This window comes from Martes martes (assembly GCF_963455335.1).
Source record: "Martes martes genome assembly, chromosome: 12".
NCBI lineage: Eukaryota > Metazoa > Chordata > Mammalia > Carnivora > Mustelidae > Martes > Martes martes.
In genome coordinates, this window is record NC_137900.1 from 24,945,093 (window position 1) to 24,967,332 (window position 22,240).

Genomic DNA, 22,240 nt, shown 5'->3' on the forward strand with positions numbered 1-22,240 from the left:
GCTGTCTCTCTCTGTCAAACAGGTAAATAAATCTTTAACAAAAAAGAAGAAGAAGGAGAAGAAAAAGAAGAAGAAAAAGAAGAAGAAACACAGGAAGGCCTTTAATACCTCTTCACTGCAATGGCCAGGTTTTCCATTTCTGTGCTCTGCAGTTTGATCTCACGGATAAAGTTCCTTATAACACGCTCGTATGACTGAATTAGTCTTCGCTCCACAAGGTTGATGTTTAGATACAAGGTACTAACTTGCTCTTTTCTGCCAAAAAAAAAAAAAATTAAAATTAAACAAAGTAAAAAATAAAAAGGCAAATTTTCAGAATACTTTCAGGAATGAGACACATAAGAACCAAAAAAAGCAACAATAACAGAAGGACCAGAAAGGAAAGAAGAGCAGGCAGGCAGTGATGCTGTGGCACTACCCTCCGTATTTTTTTTTTTAAGAATTTATTTATTTATCTGACAGAGACAGAGAGAGAGATCACAAGTAGGCAGAGAGGCAGGCAGAGAGGGGGGGGGGGAAGCAGGCTCCCCACTGAGCAAAGAGCCCAATGCAGGGCTTGATCCCAGGACCCTGAGATCATGACCTGAGCTAAAGGCAGAGGCTTTAACCCACTGAGAAACCCAGGCGCCCTCTCTGTATTTTTGAAATGGAACAGCAAGTTTATTATTTCCTAGATGTATTGAGGTATGACTGATAAATAAAAACTGTATATATTTAGGTTTCCCAGTCATGATTTGGTGCTAGAAAATGTAGACTGGTGAGGGAAGAGAAAGGCATAGAGAGGGATTGACAGGAAGGGGCATTTTTGTTATTACCGCAGGTATTTTTTTTAAAGATTTTGTTTATTTATGTGACAGACAGAGACACAGCGAGAGGGGGGAAAGGGGCAGAGGGGTGGGAAAGGGAGAAGCAGGCTTCCCGCTGAGCAGAGAGCCCGATGCAGTGCCGGATCCCAGGACCCTGGAATCACCACCGGAGCCGAAGGCAGAGGCTTAACGACTGAGGCATCCAGGTGCCACTTGCAGGTATTTTTTTTTAACAGAAAGGTAAATAGGGGGCATCTGATTGGCTCAGCTGGTATGGCATGTGACTCTTGATCTCAAGATCATAAGTTCAAGCCCCACACTGGGCATGGAGCCCACTTGAATGAATGAATGAATGAATGAGTAGAAATAAAAATAGAACTTGAAAAAAGAAAGGTAATAAGAGGTACAGGGAAAAAAGGTAACCATTAAACTGATGAATAACATGTTCCACTAATCTCTGATAAGACACATTTCAGCCTTTATGATCATAAGAGTGAATGTACCTGTTATTTTATAGTCAGTTAAAAATTACTTCATATAAATTCACATGTATTTATATGTGACCATCCTAGCTGTCATTATTAACTTTTATTAAAAGATACATATTCCAGAGTCGTTTCAAAAGAAAAACTGGGCAACTCAGCTGCTGGAGGACAAAGGAGTGAGTCAGTGAGGCTAGCAGTGCTCCTGATTCAGGTTCAGTGGCTGATACCCTAAGGGTACAGAGAGAAGACTCTGTGAAGACACAGGAAGGTGGCCATCAAAAAGCCAAGGAGACAGGCCTCATCAAGAACAAACTCCACAGGGGCACCTGGGTGGCTCAGTGGGTTAAAGCCTCTGCCTTCGGCTCAGGTCATGATCCCAGGGTCCTGGGATCGAGCCCAGCATCGGGCTCTCTGCTCAGCAGGGAGCCTGCTTCCCTTCCTCTCTCTGCCAGCCTCTCAGCCTACTTGTGATCTCTGCCTGTCAAGTGGATGAATAAAATCTTAAAAAAAAAAAAAAATAGAGAACACTCAGTTAAATCTGAATTTAAAAAAAAAAAAAAAAGAACAAACTCCATAGGCACCTTGATCTGAGACTTCTAGCCTCCAGAACTGTATGAAAATAAATTTCAGCTGTTTAAGCCACCAGTCTGGTATTTGTTACTAGAAATTCCTAGGCAACCACAGCAAACAACAAAAGGTCCAAGGTCCCAGAATGACTTAGTGGCAGAGCTGGGATTCCACCCCCCGTCTGAAGCTGAAGACCACATGATTCGCCAGAACGTTATTTTGCTTCCCAATTGTGTTAACGCATCTGAGCCGTAGCAGAAGAAATGGGATCCAAAATTAATTCACAGAACTACAAAACCCTGAAAAATGTGAGGTATATATTAACCTAGAGGCTTAGTTAAGCATGGCCTCAAGGTGTGTCCGTGAGGTATAAACTCCCCCAGGTTGGGGCGCCTGGGTGGCTCAGTGGGTTAAGCCTCTGCCTTCGGCTCAGGCCATGATCCCAGGGTCCTGGGATCGAGCCCCGCATCGGGCTCTCTGCTCAGCGGGGAGCCTGCTTCCTCCTCTCTCTCTGCCTGCCTCTCTGCCTACTTGTGATCTCTGTCAAATAAATAAATAAAATCTTTAAAAAAAAAAAAAAAAAAAAAACTCCCCCAGGTTTATGCTTATAAATAAACTTCTCCGTCTGTGCAGAGGCCAATTATGATTGAAAAGAACTGCTCAAGTGAAATATTATTAATAAAGCTGCTGGATTAAGTCCCTTTATTTGATACAAGATGCAGGAAGCGGCCATCATCCCTCCCATCAGAGCTGAATACAAACACTAGTTGCAATAGTGAGCTGTATTTACTGGAGCAGTAAACAAAACAAAAATACTCTTGGACTGTCCCATGCAATTTCAATGCATAACAAGATCATTAACTTCTTGCCTTTTGTCAGTTACTGATCACCAGCAAGATACAAAACATAAAAACTTTCTCCTTAATGGGAACCTGCCTGTCAGAGATGGCTATTAAGATACTGTCACCTAGAGTCCTTGCTTCTCGACTAAGAGCACAACAAAATGTTCACAAGTACAGGTCACCAGATTTCAGGACTTTCTGCAAATTTCAAAAATAAGAAAGAAACACAATAATTTATAAAACTTTTGCTGCTCTTGACATTATAGAGTTCCAGAAATGGTATTATGAAAAATATCTGCCAGATATTTTAGCAGAAATATGTGATATGGTTAATCATTGTGCTATAGACTACATGAATATTCATCTGTCCTGCTTCCTATTACAGGGCACACTTCCCAGAACCCCAGGCAGGTAGACGAGGGTCATGTGACTAGTTCTGGTAAATGGAACAGGAAGAGAAATGGTATGTTGGCCACTTCCACACTTGTTCCCTAAAATCCTTCATTAGATTCTGAGCTTCTATTCATTCATATCCTCCCTCTTTCTCTCTCTCTCTCAGCATCTCTCCCTCCATCCCCCTTCCCGCTCCTTCTCTACCTCCCTCCATCTCTCTTCCTCATCCCCACAGCTGAAGTGAAGAATTCCAATATGGTGAAGCCATGCGAGAAAACGTGCTTGGCTTCCTGAATCACCACACTGAGCTTAACTGCTCAGCAGGGCTGTATGACCGCCTCAATCTGAATGACATACAAGAAAGAAATGTTTGTATTTTGTAAAGCCACTCAGACTTGGAACTTCTTTGTTACAGTCAGTTTGAACTTAAAAGTTTGGCATAATAGTTTCCTATTTTGTTTTTTGTTTGTTTTTTTTTTAATTATCCTCTTCCAGATTAAATTACTTCCTCATCTTTTTCTTTGATAGTTTCTTAACTATGTAAAAGCTTCTATGACCAGGGTAAATCCTTAGCACCACCACCTGCTCTCTCTCAGGGAACAAAAGACTACTCGGAAGCATCCTATACTGAGGCAGACACTTATTAGGCACCTTACATATGTAGTCCAGGCAGTGATCCAGAAGTTACATCACTAGTCACTAAATCCTCACGGCAACCCTACAAAGAAGTTATCACCAGCATCCTGTTTACCAAAGAGGAAACTGAGGCAGAGACAGCTAAATACTATCCCGGTAGCAGAGTCAGGATTCCAACTCAGCCCATCTGGCTCCAGAGTCCAGCTTCCCACGGAAGAACTAGCCCTTTGTGCCAAAACTAAAGGCTGAAGTGGTCTTAAGGGGCCCCAAGGGCATGTCTCCACTAAAGAAAATTTAACATAACAGGATTTTTTAAAAATTGCTTTGGAGGAGGCTATGCATTATTGCTGCAAGGATTGTCCACACTACAAAGGGTCTCCTTTAAAGAATGACGGCATGATGAGGATTAAAATCAGGTAATCTTATAAAATTTGGTTTACCTACAGCTATTTGGTTGGAAAGCACTATTGCAGACAATAAGGTGCCCTCCCACACCCTCCAGCCCCCATATATCTGTGTATTTCATTTGGTCTGTTTCCGTGAAACTAGAGAACCATGTGGATTATGCCAAGAAACAGCCAACAGAACACACTTGGTTATTCTGATATCTGATGGAGAAAACAAAACAAAAATTTTAAAAAACCACCTTGCTGCAGCAAGAGATGATACCTGGTCCCTCTCTGTGAGCTTTAAATGCTATGCCTTGCCCAAGCAGCTAAACACATGTGGGTCCTTCCGCTCAACAGACTTGGTGCCAAGACAATCTTTGTTGTGCTCCTAAGAGTGCCGCAGGCACGGCCTCCCCCAGTGTCCCTGCTCCCCACGTCAAATGTTAAGCAAGCAGAGAACGCACAATGCCGCACACAGCTCTGTTTCCTTCTGGCCTGACCCCAGGTGGCACATGGGAGGACTGAGAAGGGTGCCTTGTGGTGACAAGGACCAAAGTGCTTTTGATCCATTGAGTCTGGGGCCTCATCTCACGTGGTTACATTTTGTTACAAATACCACCCAGAGCGGTTTACAGGTGCATTTGACAAACACTAGGTAAAAATTAAGGGTCAAGCCATAGGTTTTAGTCGATCAAGACAATACACATTGTCTACCCTTCTGTGCCAAGAAAGTCTCTAATACTAAACATAATCTAATTTATGTCTGAAGGAAGAGAGTGAATGAAAGGCAGAGAAAGACATCAGAGAAATACAGATCAGAGAAAAACACACCCTGAATTACCAATTAGATTTAGATGTTTAAAACCTGGGCCTATAATATTACGCAGTCATCAAAAAAAAGAAAGAAAGAAATCTTTCCATTTGCAACAACGTGGATGGGACTAGAGGGTATTGTGCTAAGTGAAATAAGTCAATCAGAGAAAGATAATTATCATATGATCTCACTCCTATGTGGAATTTAAGAAAAAAAACAGGGTCATAGGGGAAGAGAAGAAAAAATAAAAGATAAAACCAGAGAGGGAGAAAAACCATAAGAAACTCTTAATCACAGAAAACAAACTGAGGGTTGCTGGAGGGGAGGGGACGGAGGGCTGGGGTAACAGGGTGATGGACATTAAGGAGGACATGTGATGTAATGAGCACTGGGTGTTATATAAGACTGATGAATCATAGGCCTGTACCTCTGAAACAACAATACATTATGTGTTAATTAACTGCATTTAAATAAAAAATTTAAATTAAAAAAATCTGAGCCTATGCATCTCAATTGATAAATTACAAGACAATTTGTTAAAAAAAAAAAAAAAGAAAAGACAAGAAGACAGTGGGGGTGGGTAATTACCGATGAACAATTCACAACTTAGAATTTTACAATGGTCCGGGGGAAATAAGCATTTTAAGTCACAAATATTCCCACTGAGACTGAAAAGGCTATTACATGAACTTAGAAGAAAAACAGGTCCACTTAAGATGTGTACGAATTATAAAAGGGTGACATATTTTCACAGGATTGACACTTACCATATACAGATATCTCTACGTCGACGTGTATACACCAGAGTAGTGTACTGAGAATGCCTGAACACCTCAGCTCTACGGACACCTCTGGGCAATAGTCAAGCACAGATAACGCCACTGCACACTAAGGAACACGGTGACCCAGTAAGATCGTTAGGAAAACTGTCTCTTAGATCCCGAGTCTCGCTGCATTAAGCATTAAAATAGGGGGCTAACGTAGTCATTCAAACATAAGTCAATTAGATCTAAAACTCAAGACAGTTTTCTACGAACAAAAGCAAACAGTATAAAGCACCAAGGTCTGCATCATCCTACACCAGCGTCCGGCATAAGAAAACTAACATTATGACCCCACCATCTGAGTGCAGGAAATTAAAACATCCATGCCACCTAAGGCATGGATGCTAGATCCTGGAAGTAAAATGTTAAGAAACAGACTGGGTTCCTTTCCCCCATTAGACCCACCATGAAAATTAAGTACAAGATATCCTGGCAGTATAGGCAGGGGACCATGACCAGCACTTGGGGGATAGCCTAAGGGATGAGTAGATGTCAATTAGGCAGCCAGTGGGAAAGGGGTGAGGGGGTGGTGGCCAATCCCGGGCACCAAAAACCACAGGCTGAGGGGGCAGGATTGGGGGGGGGGGCACGGATAAGGCAGCCGCTCCTGTAACCAGAAGAAGCCGGTGGGGCTGGACAGCCAGCAGCAGGGGAGGCAGCAACAGCATCAGACGTGGACATGGGGTGAGAAGTCAGCAGGAGCCAGAAGGCACAGCAAAGACATGGGAGGAGACAGTTATTGAGAGGGTGGGAGGCCACTGGAAGTGTTATATGGAAGCAATGACTTGATCAAGTCTGCATCTTAACTACTCCCATCTTCATAAACTTTTGGCTAAAGCAGAAAAATAAGCACAGGATTTTGCAACAAGTCTGTGGGGGATAAAACTAAATCTAAGTCCAGTGTCACTGAATCCAGAAATGTACAACTTCAGAAGTTTTCATGAACTTCGACTTTTCTTTGTTACAGAATATGTAAAATTATAGACAATTAGAATCTGATCATACCAACAGATCACCTGAACAGAATAGAGAGCCCATAAAGAAACCTGCCTGAATACAGTCGACAGATATTTGACAAAGGAGCAAACGTAATACAGGAGCAAAGATAGTCTTTTCAACAAGTGGTGCTAGAACAACTGGGCTTCCTCTTGAAAAAGAACAAATATAGACACAAACATTAAATCATTCACCAAAATGAAGTCAAAATGGATCACAGACCTAAACATAAAATGCAAAACTATAAAACTTCTAGAATATAAGGAGAAAACCTAGATGACCACGGGTATGGTGACAAGTTCTTAGATACAACACCAAAAGCATAATCATGAGAAAAAGAATTGATAAGCTAGACTTCACTAAACTTAAAAACTGCTCTTTGAAAGACAATGGCAAGAAAATGAGAGGATAAGCCACAGACTGTAGGAAACATCTGTAAAAGACACAACTGTCATCTAAAATATACCCCCCCAAAATCCTTAAAACTCAACAATAACAAACAACCTGATTTAAAAAATGGGTCAAAGACCTTAATGAACACTTCACCAAAGAAGATATACAGATGACAAGCACATGAAAAAATGCTCCACATTATATGGCATCAGGGAAATGAAAATTAAAACAATGAGATAGCACCACATACCTATTATAATGGCCAAATTCCAGAACATGACAACATCAAATGCTGGTGAGGATGTGGAGCAACAGGAACTCTCCTTCATTGCTGTCGGGAATGCAAAATGGTAGTCACTTGGGAGGACACCGTGACAATTTCTTAAGAGACCAAACTCGCTCTTAACCACATAGTCCAGCAATCAGTGCTTCTTGGTGTTTATCCAAGGGAGTTGAAAACTTATGTCAGCACAAAAACTTGTATATGAACAGGTACAGCCACTTCGGTCATAACTGCCAAAACTGGGCAGCAACCAAGATGTTCTTCAGTGGAGTGAGTGGGTAAAGTATGGTACATCCAGATGAGGAAATATTAACCAACACCTGAAAAATGAGCCACCAAGCCATGAGAAGATATAGAGGAACTTTAAATGCATATTACTATGCAAAGGAAACCAATCTGAAAAGATTACATACTACATAATTCCAACTCTATGACATTCTGGAAAATGCAAAACTTGGGGACAGTAAGAGATCAGAGGTTACCAGGGATTGGAGGGGAAGGGATAGGATGAATAGGTGAAACACAGAGGATTTTTAGGGCAATGAAAATACTCTGTAAGATAATATGATAATGGGTATGTATCACTGTACCTTTGCCTAAACCCATATAATGTACATGAGTGAACCCTAACGTAAAATAAGGAATTTGGATGGTTATAATGTGTAAATGTAGGTTTATCAATTGTAACAAATATATGATTCTGATACAGGTTTGCTGATGATGGGGGAGGCTGTGAAGGTGTGGGGGCAGAGGGGATATGGGAAATCTCTGTACCTTCCTCTTAATTCTTCTACAAACCTAAAACCACTCTAAAAAAATAAATCTTTTTTTTTTTAATCTGACCGTTATTTCTCTTTTGTGGTAAGAAAAAGGGGTATATTCCTACTCAGGTGACACCAGCTGATCTTTCTAGATGCCCTGAGCCAACCATATGGTCATTTGTCAGTAAGTGGAAAGGCTTATCCTTTTACTCCCACACAAGTTAGATAAAAGTTACTGACTTCAAAACATACTTTTATTACATGGTACACATACTTTCAGAACAAACCCCAACTAACTGGAAAATAAATGCCAACAACTAAATCTAGCTCTGCGCCTAGAACAGGGCGGCAGTAGCTCTCTTTGTGAAGTTCATGTCTTTCCCTCCAGACATGGTGTGCTGTGTGTGCCTCTCTGCCCACCATCAGCCTGACGCCAGCCGCCTCTAACTTGAAGTGATTCTGGCCTGTGGTCTCACAAAATCTCTCGCTTGTCATTAACTCAGTCACAAAGTGATTATCTGACTCCCCTTCTAGAGAAAACAATGGTCTCTTCAGCTTGGTTCCACCATCCCACAGAGAGACAAGCCAGTCCAGCGGCCCGGGCCTTCCTTGGCTCTGCTTTGCTGCTGCTCAGAAGATGGTCCAGCCCAGGTGTTCAACCACCAGTGCCACACCCAGGCCCCCTGCCCAAATACATCTCCCACAGGTAAAATTCTTTCGGGATTCCCATGGCCTTGAGACGTATTGTACTTCCCGAAGTACTTAGATGGGTAGCATTCCTGCCAAGATTTTAAAATGGAAGCTCCCTGGGAGATGATTCAAAGTCTAGAAACGTTTCAAATTGCAAATTGCTTCCTATTTGAAATCACTGACATTTAGTTACTGGGGGTTCGCCAATGGAGGGAGGAAGACAGAAACAGCAAGCGGCACGGTGCTGAAGGTTTGGGGAGGGCACGCTGCGCACCGCTGAGGGCTGCTTCAGTCATGAGTGAATAATGCCTGGGGGAAGTGTAATGGCCTGGCTAGACCAAATGCTTCCTCCTCACATCCTGGCTTTGCGAACCAGGGCAAAACACTTAGCCTCCTGCGCTTCATTCAGTTTCCTCAGACATAAAGTGAGGAAAGTGATGGAAGCTTCCACATAACGTAATTCACCCAGACCGAAACAAACACAATCCAGGCACATTGTAGGGAACTGATAAATGTTGGCCATCATCACGATCTGTCAATGCTCTTGACTCCTCTGCCCTAATGAGTTAGAAAGAAGTAGGTATTTATCTCCTGTGTATCTGTGGGTTGTGTTTTGGGGAAAGAGCCAAAAGGGAGAAAGCAGCATGGTGTGGAAACTTCATGGACAGAAATGTTGTCTTATGGGAGCCAGTGCAGGGAAAACTGAGAAATGAAAATTGGGTCATGGCTGAGGTCAGTGCTCAAAGCTCACAGTCCAAGGGTATGATAGCATGATTTATAAGACATATATATTTGGTCATTCAGATGACCCAAAATGCATTTCTTAGACATATTTTGTCTTCATCCACAATTCCTAAAAACTTTCAAAGCCATAAGGGTGAAACGGGACTCTCTTTATTAATGAAGGTGATTTTTAGACCCCCCCCCCCAAAGAGGTGGATAGTTGCCAGGAGGACCAACCGTGTGATTAAAGGTTAAAACTTTCAGTCTCCTACTCCATACCCTGACCTTCATGGAGAGAAGAGAGGCTGGAGGTTGAATCAGCCAATGGCCAACAACTTAGCTTATCATGACTACATAATGAACCCTCCATATAAAACCCAGGAGAATATCTTTTTGGTCCTTTTGGGAGAGCTTCCATAGTTGGGAAACCAGAACACTTCATGTGCTGCTGAGCCAGGCCCCAGACTCCACGAGGACAGAAACTCCTCTGGTCAGGACCTCATTCTGTGTATCTCTTCATATGGCTATTGGTCCATACTCGGTCTTACCCTTTAATAAAGTGGCAAATGTAAGTAGATGTCTCCCTGAGTTCTGTAAGCCTCTCTAGTGAATTAACTGAACTTAAGGAGGAGATTATTGGAACCTCCCATCAGTCGGAAGCACACATAACCGCCTGGGGCTTGTGACTGGTGTCTGAACTGGGGGATGGGGTAGTGGAATCTGATGCTATCTCCAAGTAGACAGTGTCAGAATTGAGCTGAATTCTCGAACACATTGCTGGTGTCCAAGGACTGCTTTTTTTGGGGGGATGGGGGTCATACCCACATATGGGAATTGGGTCCAAGTACTCCAAAAGAAGGGGTCAGTAAAAGTTTTCGGTAAAGCACCAGTCAGAAAATATTTACAATTTCTGTTGCAAATACTCAACACTGCCACTGTAGCATGAAAACAAACACAGACAACACACAAATGAATAAGCTTAACTGTGCTCCAATCAAACATTATTTACACAAACAGGCCGAGGGCCCAATGGGCCCTCCTTGGATCCTTGTTATAGTTTGTTAACATAAGGAAGGCCCTGAGCACAGTAACGAGGATGGGGCAGTGCAGGCCTAGCCTTCTACATACAAGGAAACAGGGCTTTGGTCACATCCTGCCCCTACGTGCACGTCAATTTATATTTATTTATGGACACCACACTGTCAGTGTGCTCTGTATGTGTACACACACATGGGAGAATAGGTACCTCTTTACTTAAGAGTACTGACAATGCACATTCATTCTCCCGGTATTTCTCTTCTATCAGTTTACCTGGAGTCAAGTTTAATGTAGGCATAATCTAGTAATGTTAGGGCAAGTTGGTGTATTTACACAGAAAATTTCTGTTTTGGTAAGAAAGATAGGAGTTGGGAAGAAAATAAAGTGCCACTTCAGTTCCTGCACAAAATTTTTCTTTAGGTGACATCTGTCTCCTTCCTGGGTTTACCCAGGACAATCTTATACTGTTGTCCTATATTCTGTCCACTTTGACTTTAAAAAAAAAAAAAAAGGAAAATTCTGGATAAATGTTCATGAAAAAGCTACATTTAGAGTACGTAGCTATTAACTGTTGTTGAACTCCTCACTAACTATGCATTAAAGTTATTAACAGCTGCATTACAATAAGCCAAGGGAAGCTGGTGGATTTGCACCTTTTACCTCCAGCTTTTACCCGGGAGTGTGTGACACACGCTTGCGGTGGCGAAACTTCTCATGAACAAGTGGCTAAATGGGAAGACAACCAGTGATAAACCCATCTCTCCTTTCCTGACCCTTTTCAGATACAGCATAACAAGGCTCTTCCTTTCAGGAGCCAGGAATAGAATATTCACTGATAAAACAAGTTAGACTTGGATAAGAGAAGCTGGAGACTGATAAGTCCGCAGGTCTCAGAGTGTGTGGGAGAAAGCCTGGGGACGGCTGCCCTGCTGGCCGCCTGGGTGACCAGTCCATTGTGCTACTCTTTGCCAGGTGGCTGTTTGGCCAAATCAGTGGGAACTAAGGAAATCAGAGGCACAGGGTACAGAAAACAGAAGTCGGAGGGTCCTCCCACACAGCAATAAGAAGTATCTGGAATGCTCCTGCTACTGGAATTTAACCAGGTTAGTACAACTAGTTATTTTGTTGAATGGTAATGCTTTACTATTTTGCAATAAACCCTTCTGGCAACCATGACAAGGAACAACAAAGGTGCACGCTAAATAAAAAAGTTAAGAACCAAATTTCCTCTCTACAAGAATGATGGTGATAAACGTGTAACTTGCTCAAAATGTTTGTCAGCGGTCACTGCTGAGGGGAGCCCGAGGACACATGACACCTGAATGGAATGTGGTATCCTGGACAGGATGCTAGAGTGCAAAAAGGACATTAGGGGGAAAACTGAGGAAATATTAATAAACTATGGACTTAAATTAATACTAAAGTACCAATATCAGTTCACTGATTGTGACAAGTGTACAGCACCAATACAAGATGTTAATCATGGGGGAAAGTGGGTACACGTAATAGGGGAACTCTGTGATGTCTTCACAGTTTTTCTGTAAATCTAAAAATATTCCAAACAAAATAATTTTTTTTAAGTTTATCAACATTTAGCCTCCACCATGGTGGACCAGAATGATACCATTAACCACCAAAACCAGAAGACAACAAATTTCCTGAAAAAGCATCAGCATCTGTCTTTTAGGAAAACTGTTCAGGGTCTACGAGGTCACTCATGCAGCTGCAGAATGAGAGCATATAAAGTAGGACCTTTCCCTTCAATCAAAAGACGATGCTTCTGTATTGGTTCTGTGCATTTTCACTTCCAAGTTTCCTTGTACAAATACACATGATGAAGTGACAGGTGCTTACGTGCCTCCATTAGCCAAAAAAGAACTTTGCAGAGGTAAGTGAGGCCAGTTTGTTATCATTCTGATCAATGCCTCAAAAAGAAAATCAGTTGAGTTAATTTCAATAATGGTTTGATTTCGTTTTTTCCATCCACTTCATGGCGTCCCAGTAAAGCTTTTAGAAATTCATTCTGTGGAAGATAAAACTTCCGAACTTACTACAAATGTTACTATAAATTTCGTGAAATATAAAAGTAAAGCACTGTGGTTAAAAATTATCATAATTTTTACTAAATTAAGCCATTTGTGAAGTAGAAATACATGTGGAAATGGTGCTGGTGCATTTGATGGCATCCAGACAGGCTTTGATATTCTACCAACTGAAAGAGAAGCTGTTGCTATCAGAATTTCAAATATATTCACACATATAATTACAGCATCTAAACATTTTTGTCGAGATTACTTTTTCTCTGTGGCTTATCACATTCAGGTTTTGGAAACATTTGAACCTTTGAAGAACTACTTAGCAAATCGTCCTATGTTTGCTGTAAACCTGCCCCCTAAGTTGGCATTACATTTTGCTCAAAATCTGTTGGAAAACTTTTATCAAATTTATAAAAACTGTCTTCAGCTTTTGAAACTGTTAACAGATTGGAATTAATTGAAAAATACGCCTGAAAACAGGAAGGCACTGATGAACTAAACAGATGAGATTGAGAGCTCAAATGTTGCACAAATTCAATCCCAAAATTCCATAATTATGATTTGGAATATCTCAACTTCCTATTTTTATTTGATTACATTTATGCTCTGAATCAAAATGAAATGAAATTGAAAAGGCCTACAACTTTGAAGCATCTCAATATGGGAAAACATTCATAAGAGTCATAAATGGAAACAAACTTATCCTACAAGTCTTATCTTGCAAAACTTAAGAAAGAAATCTGTCAAAGTGTTTGTCAAAGAAAGCTCTGCAAAGGGAGGCAGAAAACACAGAGCTTGTGACCATCAAGGGCAGAAATATTCATTCACATACGTAAGAATCAACACTTCTCAATACCAAAACTAAGTTGAGAATATCCTCCATTTATAAGAATTTGCTCTAAGCTTGTTGCACAGTTTTCTCTATGATTGTATGTCAGCACTTGGACAGGGAATGTTTTCTCCATTAAAAACATGATGACCTGCAGAGAAGAGTCAATTGCTCAATGTCAATAATTTCAAATTTAATAATCAAAGTCTTCTAAAGAACATTACAAGCAATCTGATAGGGCAGAAAAAGCATAAAAGACCACAATGAAAAAAAAAAGACATATTCCTCAGGAAAGTACAAGATAAGAAACTGATTAAAGTACTTAAGTATTTTCTAAAAGTAACTGGTCCACTTACACAATTTTTTAAATCTTCAATAACTGGTCGCAACATTTTCTTTGCCTTAATGTATATAAAATGTGTATGCATTTTAGAAATAACTTTTTTTAATGTTTTTGATAGAACTATGTCAGAGGATCACACATAAAATAAAAACATAATTTGTCAGACAATAAAACAATATTCCAATAAGGTTACATAATTTTAAGTACATTAATTCCTCTCATTTTATTTGTAAGAAAATTCTGGTTTGGGGGATCAATTTTATAACCACTCTACTTCCTATATCATTTCCTTCAACCTCCTCATATTCTAAGCACTCTTAGGTGCTCACCGTCCCCCAATAGTTTGCACAGTGCCCAACAAGTAATACATAAATTTTCAAAAAAGGAGACACTGTTCAGATCAAATATGTCATGGGAAACACCTTCACCCCCTCCTGGATGAATTACAGTTCAACACTGGCCTCTAATCAAAATCACAGCCTTTTGTAGTTCCTGTCCAGAAACCAAACCCTACACATCAGTCAAGGCTCTCCCCAAAGCTGCCTCCTCCATGAAGCCTGCCCTGACTGTTCCAACCAGAAGAAATCTTCCTCTTCAGATCTCCTGCCACACCAAATCTGAAGCTCTGTGTACTGAGTGTTCTGCGGATGCTTACCTTCCCAGTTACCTATCAGCCTCCATATCCCTTGCAGCACTAGAGATCTGACCCCACAGGATCCTGCATAAATGAAGGAGAACAGAGCCTGGAGAAGGAGGACTCAGTGGGAGCATAACCAGAGAGGGTGGAGCTCTATGCTGGATCTGAGGCTGACCAAGGAAGGCTGTAGTGAGGACGGAGCAGACGAACTTTGTTGGTCAGGGTCGGGGACAAGACTAACTGTGGGAAATCTGACAGCCAAGCTGAGAGGGGCCAATCCCCTTCTAAACACTGAGAAAGCAGGGCATTCCAGAAAGCACATCTGAACTCTACCAGCCAGAGTGTTCACTGAGGTTGCTGAAATCGGAACTCCAGCTGAATGGTTGAACTAATGTTGTGAATCCTGAATATATTTCCTCAATAATAAAGAAGGATGCATTTGTAACAGAGTAATATGTACGTTTAAGTTTCTAAACATTATGATATACATGTGAATCCTCAAAGCACAAATTAAATTACAGGATTTTATGTAGGTCAACACAGATTTAAAATATTGTGTTATGCAGACAACCCACAAGCATCCTCTATAAAAGATAAGGATTTGCCTGTCTTTTTAAAAAATCTCCGAAAGACTTCTTAATATCATGAGTACCACTAAAGAGCACATTTTTCTCTACTAAAATTAGCCTATTCTGGGATATAAGTGCAACCTACCTCTTCACTCTGCAGCAAACCTATTTTTTTTGAATTTGTATATAATAGGTATTGAAAAAATCTACTACTAATTATTGATTGGTCGGCATTTAATGCTAAATTATTATAGATATCATGGAAAGATAACTGTTTGGTGCCTAAGCTATAGTCACATTTTCTTTAACAGCTGAATCTTGACCTTACGCTGGAGTATGGATGATACTATTGTAGATCATACCAGCCTGCTCTGGCCTTCTTAAAAACCTCTCTTGAGGGTTACAAGAGTTTGCTCTGAAAAATCATGTAATTAAACGAGAGAGTTTTTCCACACATCCTCGAACTAACTTAAATTAAAACTATTTGTACACATGGTAGTGTTTGTTGAGTTCCTGCACAAAAAGCGTATCAAAGAACTTTTTAATCTACTTTTTTTAAAGAATCATTGATTTTTACCTATCTCCCTTCCTACCTAACCGTCAAACATAAAAATAAATCGATAATGGCTTTCCAGTCTCTATTTTACGCAGTGCTGGATCAAAAAGACCAAACTAAAGTCAAATTAGCTATAGAGATTTCCTTACAAGTTTTCTAGAACGCTTGAAAGTAAAATATTGTTGACATCATTAATTTGACACTTCAACAGTTAAGACCTTCTGAGAGATCTCTGGTCTCCATTCAGTGGCACCTGGGGCATATTTTCCACAAGGGAGAAACTTCCTGAGCTACACTTTATTGCTCATCAACTGTCCACTTCATTGCTTCCCCAGCACCCAGCAGGAAAGTTTAATTACTTTTTCATTTGATTTTCTCAACAACCGAAGCGTGATTTTCTGGAATGTAATTTAAAAAAAGAAGGTAGCCATGGAATCCAGCCCAGCACTGGGCTCTCTGCTCAGCAGGGAGCCTGCTTCCTCCTCATTCTCTGCCTGCCTCTCTGCCTACTTGTGATCTCTGTCTGTCAAATAAATAAACAAAATCTTTTAAAAAAAGAAAAAAAGAAGGTAGCCAGAAATCCTATTAAAACCTGACTTCCTCACTTTATACCAGGAACAGTTGCCCTGAAAACTAATCCACTTTTGAGTTCCCAGAGCTGCAGCCCACTAAAAGAGCCAACTACCTTCAGATATGCAAACACTATCTCCTGAAGGAATCTGACCTCAACACCTCCTGAGAGCTGAGAAAAGGAAAACTGGTCTCTTAATTGAGTCATCAACTTAACTCACCCCTTCATCATATTAAAAAAAAGAAAAAGAAAAAAAAAGGAATTTCAATGCACTGTGCATTTACATTTATCTCAGTTTATATTTTTCATCCCAAGCCTTTATTCCCCCCTAGTTTGCCGTTCTGGTTCCCTGTGGCATGAACTGACCTCCGCTCTCATCTGTGTGGATAACATCCCCTCTGGGCAGTGCAACTGGTCCAAAACCCAGAGACAAAATGGAAAGAAATGTTGAATGGCTGCTTTCAATCCAAATACTAAAGAAGGAGCTGTAAGAGGGTTATTATAATAATTCATTTGAGTGGACAAGGAGAACCCACAAAGCTGTAGTATCTGTTTACTTCCATGAATAGTTTTTGTAGCATTTCCTTAAGACTCATAAAAAAAGCATTACAAATAATTTCATTGACCATCTGTTGGGCTGGGGGCCAATGAGACAGGTGCAAGCTCACAACCTTGCCAGACTCCCGTGGGTTCATCCAAGCATAAGCCCATGCCCACTCTTGGCTAGACACCTCCTTCTCACATGTATTCATAATAATATAATTGAATGTTCGTGCTTATCTAAGTGGCATAATTTCTACAAAGATAATTTAGAACTATCATGTCTACTTTGAGGAACTTTCAAAATGAGCAGAGGGGAAAAGGGGCTAACACAGGAATAAAAATTATTAAGACTGAAAAAAAAAAAAAAGACAATGATTTCAAAATGGCAGCAGTACCCCAGCCACCTAAAATTCGGAGATCTGGCACCAAGAAGAATCCAAAAGAAGGCTGAAAAGCAAGAAAGAATGAAAAGCAGCCTCTGAGACACCCCTGCTCATTATAGGAATAACCTGTAGGTACAGGAATAACCCTGTAGGGGTTTGAAAACACTATTCTAAAATATGGGATCATGTGCTTTGTGTATCTTTGGCAGACAAGGTACCCAGGAAAGAAGAACTGACAATAATGAATAAAACTTAGCAGCCTTACAGAAAGAACAGAAAATGTATACAGGAACCCAAAAACCCAAGCTGAATAACCATCTTTGCAAACATGGGGTATCGCTATACTACAGCCCAAGATGAAAGCTTCACGATTATGACCGTGAGTTAGCAAGGGAATCTCAAAATTATTTTGAAATTATTAAAGGCAATGCATTGTATGTGTCCATACGTTTACCAAAAGACATGTGACAGGCTGCTCATTATAGGAGTAATAGCCACAATGCAGAAATTTCCCAAATGACCATTAGTAGTGAAACGGGTCAACTGTCTTATCTTCACACAGAGGGATACACTACAGCAATGGAAATGACAGATGTACAACTCCAAGCTCATGAACATATGGTTGGGGACAGGAGGGTAAATACACTGTTTGAGCCCCTCTGTGTAAGTAAAAACAGTAACAACAACAGGCAAAGGATAATGACTAACCTGGTGGTGAGGGCAACAGGGATTGGAAGGGAGCACTGAGGGCTTCTGCAGATGTGGTAAAATGTTCTGTTTCTTGATCTGGATGCTGATTATGGGAGTGTTCTGTCGGGGAAGATTCAGCAAGGTGTGTGCAGGTAAGCTGTGTGCACTGTGCTGTATGCCTATCTGTCTTTGAAGAATACATTCACAAAATACACCCATATCCTTGGTGAACTATCAGTTACTTATCTTCAGGGTAAATTCAGTCATGAATGCTTCACAACTCAGATTTCAGATAACCAGAGGCAACCCAAGGCAGAATTTTGGAGTACATGAAGTTCACCTTTGCTACCTTCTACGTCTTTAACATGCTCTTTCTGGATCTTTTCTATCTTTTCATACTGAACTCCCAACCCAACGTGGCCATGTCCCATACCGTCACTTCTCATTTCTCTGGCAGACTTAAATACATGCACAAATCACCAAGGATCTTGTTAAAATACAGGTCCTTCCACAGGTTTATGACGGGGCCTCGGAGTCTGCAGTTCTAGAACCACTACCAGGTGCTACCAATGCTGCAGTCTGAGGCCCTTGAACAGCAATGCCTGAGAAAAGATGGGATTTAAAAGCAGTGTCTGCTGATGAACTAAAAAATGCCTCATTCTAAGAATATGAGTGTGGAACCACTGGCTTTCTTATGGCTGAATTTTAAGACCTCTATCTGGTGGAACACATCCGGGCTGCCCTAAGCCTCTCAAATTCCATCCTTGGTAGCAACTACCAACTCAGGAACCAAAACCAGTGGTTGGAAATGGTAAAGAAAGAATGTGTCCCTACTCTAAAGAATTTCCTACTGTTTCTCATTAAAACTTCAGCCTTTGGACTTCTTGGCATAATGTCTTTCCCACAGCATTTTCAGGAAGGAGGGTGGGGATGAGGGAGAAGGAAGAAAGAAGTGAGCAAGCAAGCAATGGTTTGCTCAGGCAAAGGCTGCAGTGTGCAATGCTGGCATAGCTTGCCACAGGGCAAAGGCTGCTTCAATCCAAAATGCCTCTTCTGTCAGCTGCTCAGTTCAGACTTAGAGATACTGAGGTAAAGAGTGGGACTGCAGGGTAAGGATGGAGGGGTAGAGATGAACTTGAAAAATAAGCCCATCTGGGGGTAGCTGCGTGGCTCAGGTGGTAAAGTGTCTGACTCTTAGTTTCAGCTCAGGTCAGGATCTCAGAATCTTGGGATTGAGCCCCACATCAGGCTCCCCACACAGCACAGAGTCTACTTCTCACCCTCACCTCCCTCTGTCCCTCCCCTCGATCGTGCATACACTCTCTCCCACTCTCTCTGAAATGGATGAATGAATCTTTTTAAAAAAGAAAGAAAAGAAAAATAAGCTCATTTCTCCAGGGCCCATCTCAGAGCCATAAATACATGGAGGGCAAGCCTTTTCTTGGCCGACAGAAAAATGATAGTAACTTTAAAGTTGCCACAGAAATGTGGTATGTTGTTTTGGAGTGTTTCAGCATTTGGAAGGAGGTACAAGAGATGTACAGGGATATTTCTAGATTCTGCTAAATAACTGAAAGGTTTTTGGTACATATTGTACACCCTAGAAGCATTTAAAAATGCTCTTTGATCTTTTCAAAACTGATTCCCAAGACACAAGTAATCTCAAAAACTTAGAATATCTGAAAAAGTTTCTTAGTGGCTGTGGTTCATCTTACGTGTCGACCTGGTGAGGCTACTGTACTCAAGTATTCGTCATACATGTCTAGATATTGCTGTGAAGGTATTTTGTAAATCAGAGTAGCATTTAAATCAGTAGACTCTACGTAAAGTACATTACCCTCCATAATGTGGGCACGACTCACCCCATTAACTGAAGACAGTAAGATAAAGACTGACCTCCCCAAGGAAGAAGGCATTCTGCCAGCAGACTGCCATCACACTCCAGGGCCACACTGACTCTTCCCTGGTCTCCAGCCTCCTGGTCTACCCCCCTGCAGAGCTGGGACTCGCCTGCCTCCACAATCAATGAGCCAACTCCTTAAAAAATTTTTTTTCTCTCTCTGACACACACACACACACACACACACACACACACACACAGAGTCTTTATTGTTTCTGTTTCTCCAGGGAACCCTAAATAACACGGTGATTTGAATCACTGCACTTTGGTGCTAAGGACACACCCAAAAATTTACCAGCTTCACAGCATATGCAAGCTAGCACTGCCTAAAAGAGTTAAAAAAGATTATTCAACTTACTCAGTTGAATAAATTGAATTCAATAAGAACTGAATTACTTTTCAGTTGCTGAGCAACAACTTTAAGTGTCATTCGGCGGAGTAGGTCACTTTTTAAGGCCCAAACGCTCAGCTAGATCATAATATTTTTAATTGTTGCCAGGGCTCATTAGGATTGTAACAACCTGTCTGAAAGATATGCAGACTTTTGCGGACTGACAGATTTTCACTGGCCTGGAGACAGCTTATTCACTGTAATCTATTAGCAGCAAGGTGATGCATTATCCCTTTAGACCAGCACAAAGCCTCCAAATCGATACACACGGAATCAACCTCACTCAAGATCCTGGATTTGTGCCTTGCTCTAGCCCCTCATGAATCTGCACTCAAGACCAGGACTGCTCTGCCACAATTGTGTTCCACAACTGAGGTAGGAGGTGGGAGGAGGAGGAAGTGGGACTCCCAAGCCAGCAGGTCCAAGTTGTGAATGGGTGAGTAAGACCACTGATCCTCCCAGGGCTATTTGGTTTTCTGAGTTTTATGTCTAAGATATGCAAGCTGCCTTTCATCCATAATCCAAACAGCAGGAATACATTTTACAGCATTAACATGTTTAGAGTGTCTGAGGAAGAAGTGAATATAGCAGTTCAAGACACACCATGACAGGAAGGAAAGCACAGAGGCAAATTACTCTTGAATAAAACCTAAGCATCTTTCCACGCCTGGCCCTGCAGGCATTTCCTTTCCCCCGAGAATTAAGTTAGTAACTTGATATCATTTCTGTCAGAGCCATAGAGAATTTATTATATAACTTTCTCATTTTATTCCATTGTATAAAACAGAGTTTTTCAGTTCAACAACATATGGAATCAAATCCCTGCTCTTTCATTAATCAGTCAAGTTCCTTAAAGTCTTACGGGCCTATATTTCTGGGTCTAAATTTCTCCAATTAGAAATGAGAAAATCCACATCCCGGGGTTGTTGCAAAAATTAAATGAACGAATTCTGTAAAATGCCTAATACATGGTAGGTATCAATGAGTAGGTAAGTCCAACAACACAAATGCCCAACATGTTTCGTCTTCTATGTTGTAGGAAAACAACAAATACAAAAACTACTACATATCAGGGACGCCAGTTTGACAATCCGCAGCTCACAGCTCTGGGGTGCAGCCAGGGGCCCTTGCTAGAAGGTGCGATGAGATCCGGCGGGCGCTCCTAAACTCTGGGAACAAACTCTTGATGCTGCGGATTTCACTGCGGCCCCAGTAATTAATAAAGTGACTTTTGCAAGGCTCAGAAGTGAGCAGGCGAAACTTTCTCCCCAAACCCTGACTCTGAACGCACTCCCTTTCTTCAACTTTAGGGGGATCTCCCCTCAGAATAGTTGGACAGAGAAAAGCAACTCAGAATGAAGAGCTGAGTCGCGTTGGTCTGCTCACCCTGCGGGTTAAAAGGGAGACGCCAGCGCACAGGTGAGGGCAGGTAACACCATCCTCACCTCCCGCCCTCCAACCCACACACGCACCTGGGAATGAGTTTGGCCTGGTCTCCAAGTCGCGCCTGGAAGTCCTGCCAAGCCTGGCCAGCGCTCGCCCGACCCCAGGGGGCTGCCAGCGCGTCCCCTTAGTCCTCGTCCTCTTGGCTGTCCTCGGGGTCGGGTCCCGCCTGAGCTGAGGCGGACGCGGTCTCCCGTGGAGCCCAGCCTCGGTGCCGCCCCCCGCGGCAGAACCCACGGAAGCCGCGCGCGAACTCCTGGAAGGTGATGGCGCCGTCGCGGTCAGCGTCTAGCCGCTGGAACACGGCCTCGGCGTCGGCCGGCCGCATGCGCAGCTCCGCGCATAGCGCGCCGAACTCCTCCCGCTCCAGGCGCCCCGAGCGGTTCGCCTCGCAGGCAGCGAAGAGCGAGTGCAGGTGGGCCAGCTCCTCCCGGTCCCCGTCCGCCTCCATCCCGCCCGGCGAGGGTAGCCCAGACGGCTCCGGGGCGCGACGGGGCGTGAGGCCCGCTGGGACAGCGGTGACAGGGGTTATTCCGGGGCCACCTGCTGCCGCTGGGAGCCGCGTTGAGTAGGCCTCCTCAGGCTGGTTCGGCCGCTTGCAGGTATGTCCGCGCGCGGCGGGGCGCCTGCGCGGGCCGGAGGAGGGGCCTCCAACGCTGTCCCGCGCGCGGCCCTTTCCCGCCCGGGAGCGGGACTCCGCGTACAGCGC

The 22,240-nt window shown here is 42.3% G+C and overlaps 1 protein-coding gene across 1 annotated transcript in view; it reads right to left on the reverse strand.

Annotated features, from left to right (window-relative positions):
- RASEF (RAS and EF-hand domain containing) overlaps positions 1-21,982 on the reverse strand; it is a gene marked incomplete at its 5' end in the record, with an annotated part of 71,293 nt that extends 49,311 nt beyond the window's left edge. Inside the window, 3 exon segments of the mRNA XM_080820150.1 lie at positions 109-255; positions 21,561-21,658; positions 21,662-21,982. Coding sequence (XP_080676276.1) covers positions 109-255; positions 21,561-21,658; positions 21,662-21,982 — 566 coding nt within the window.
- Between the last annotated feature and the right edge of the window lie 258 nt (positions 21,983-22,240).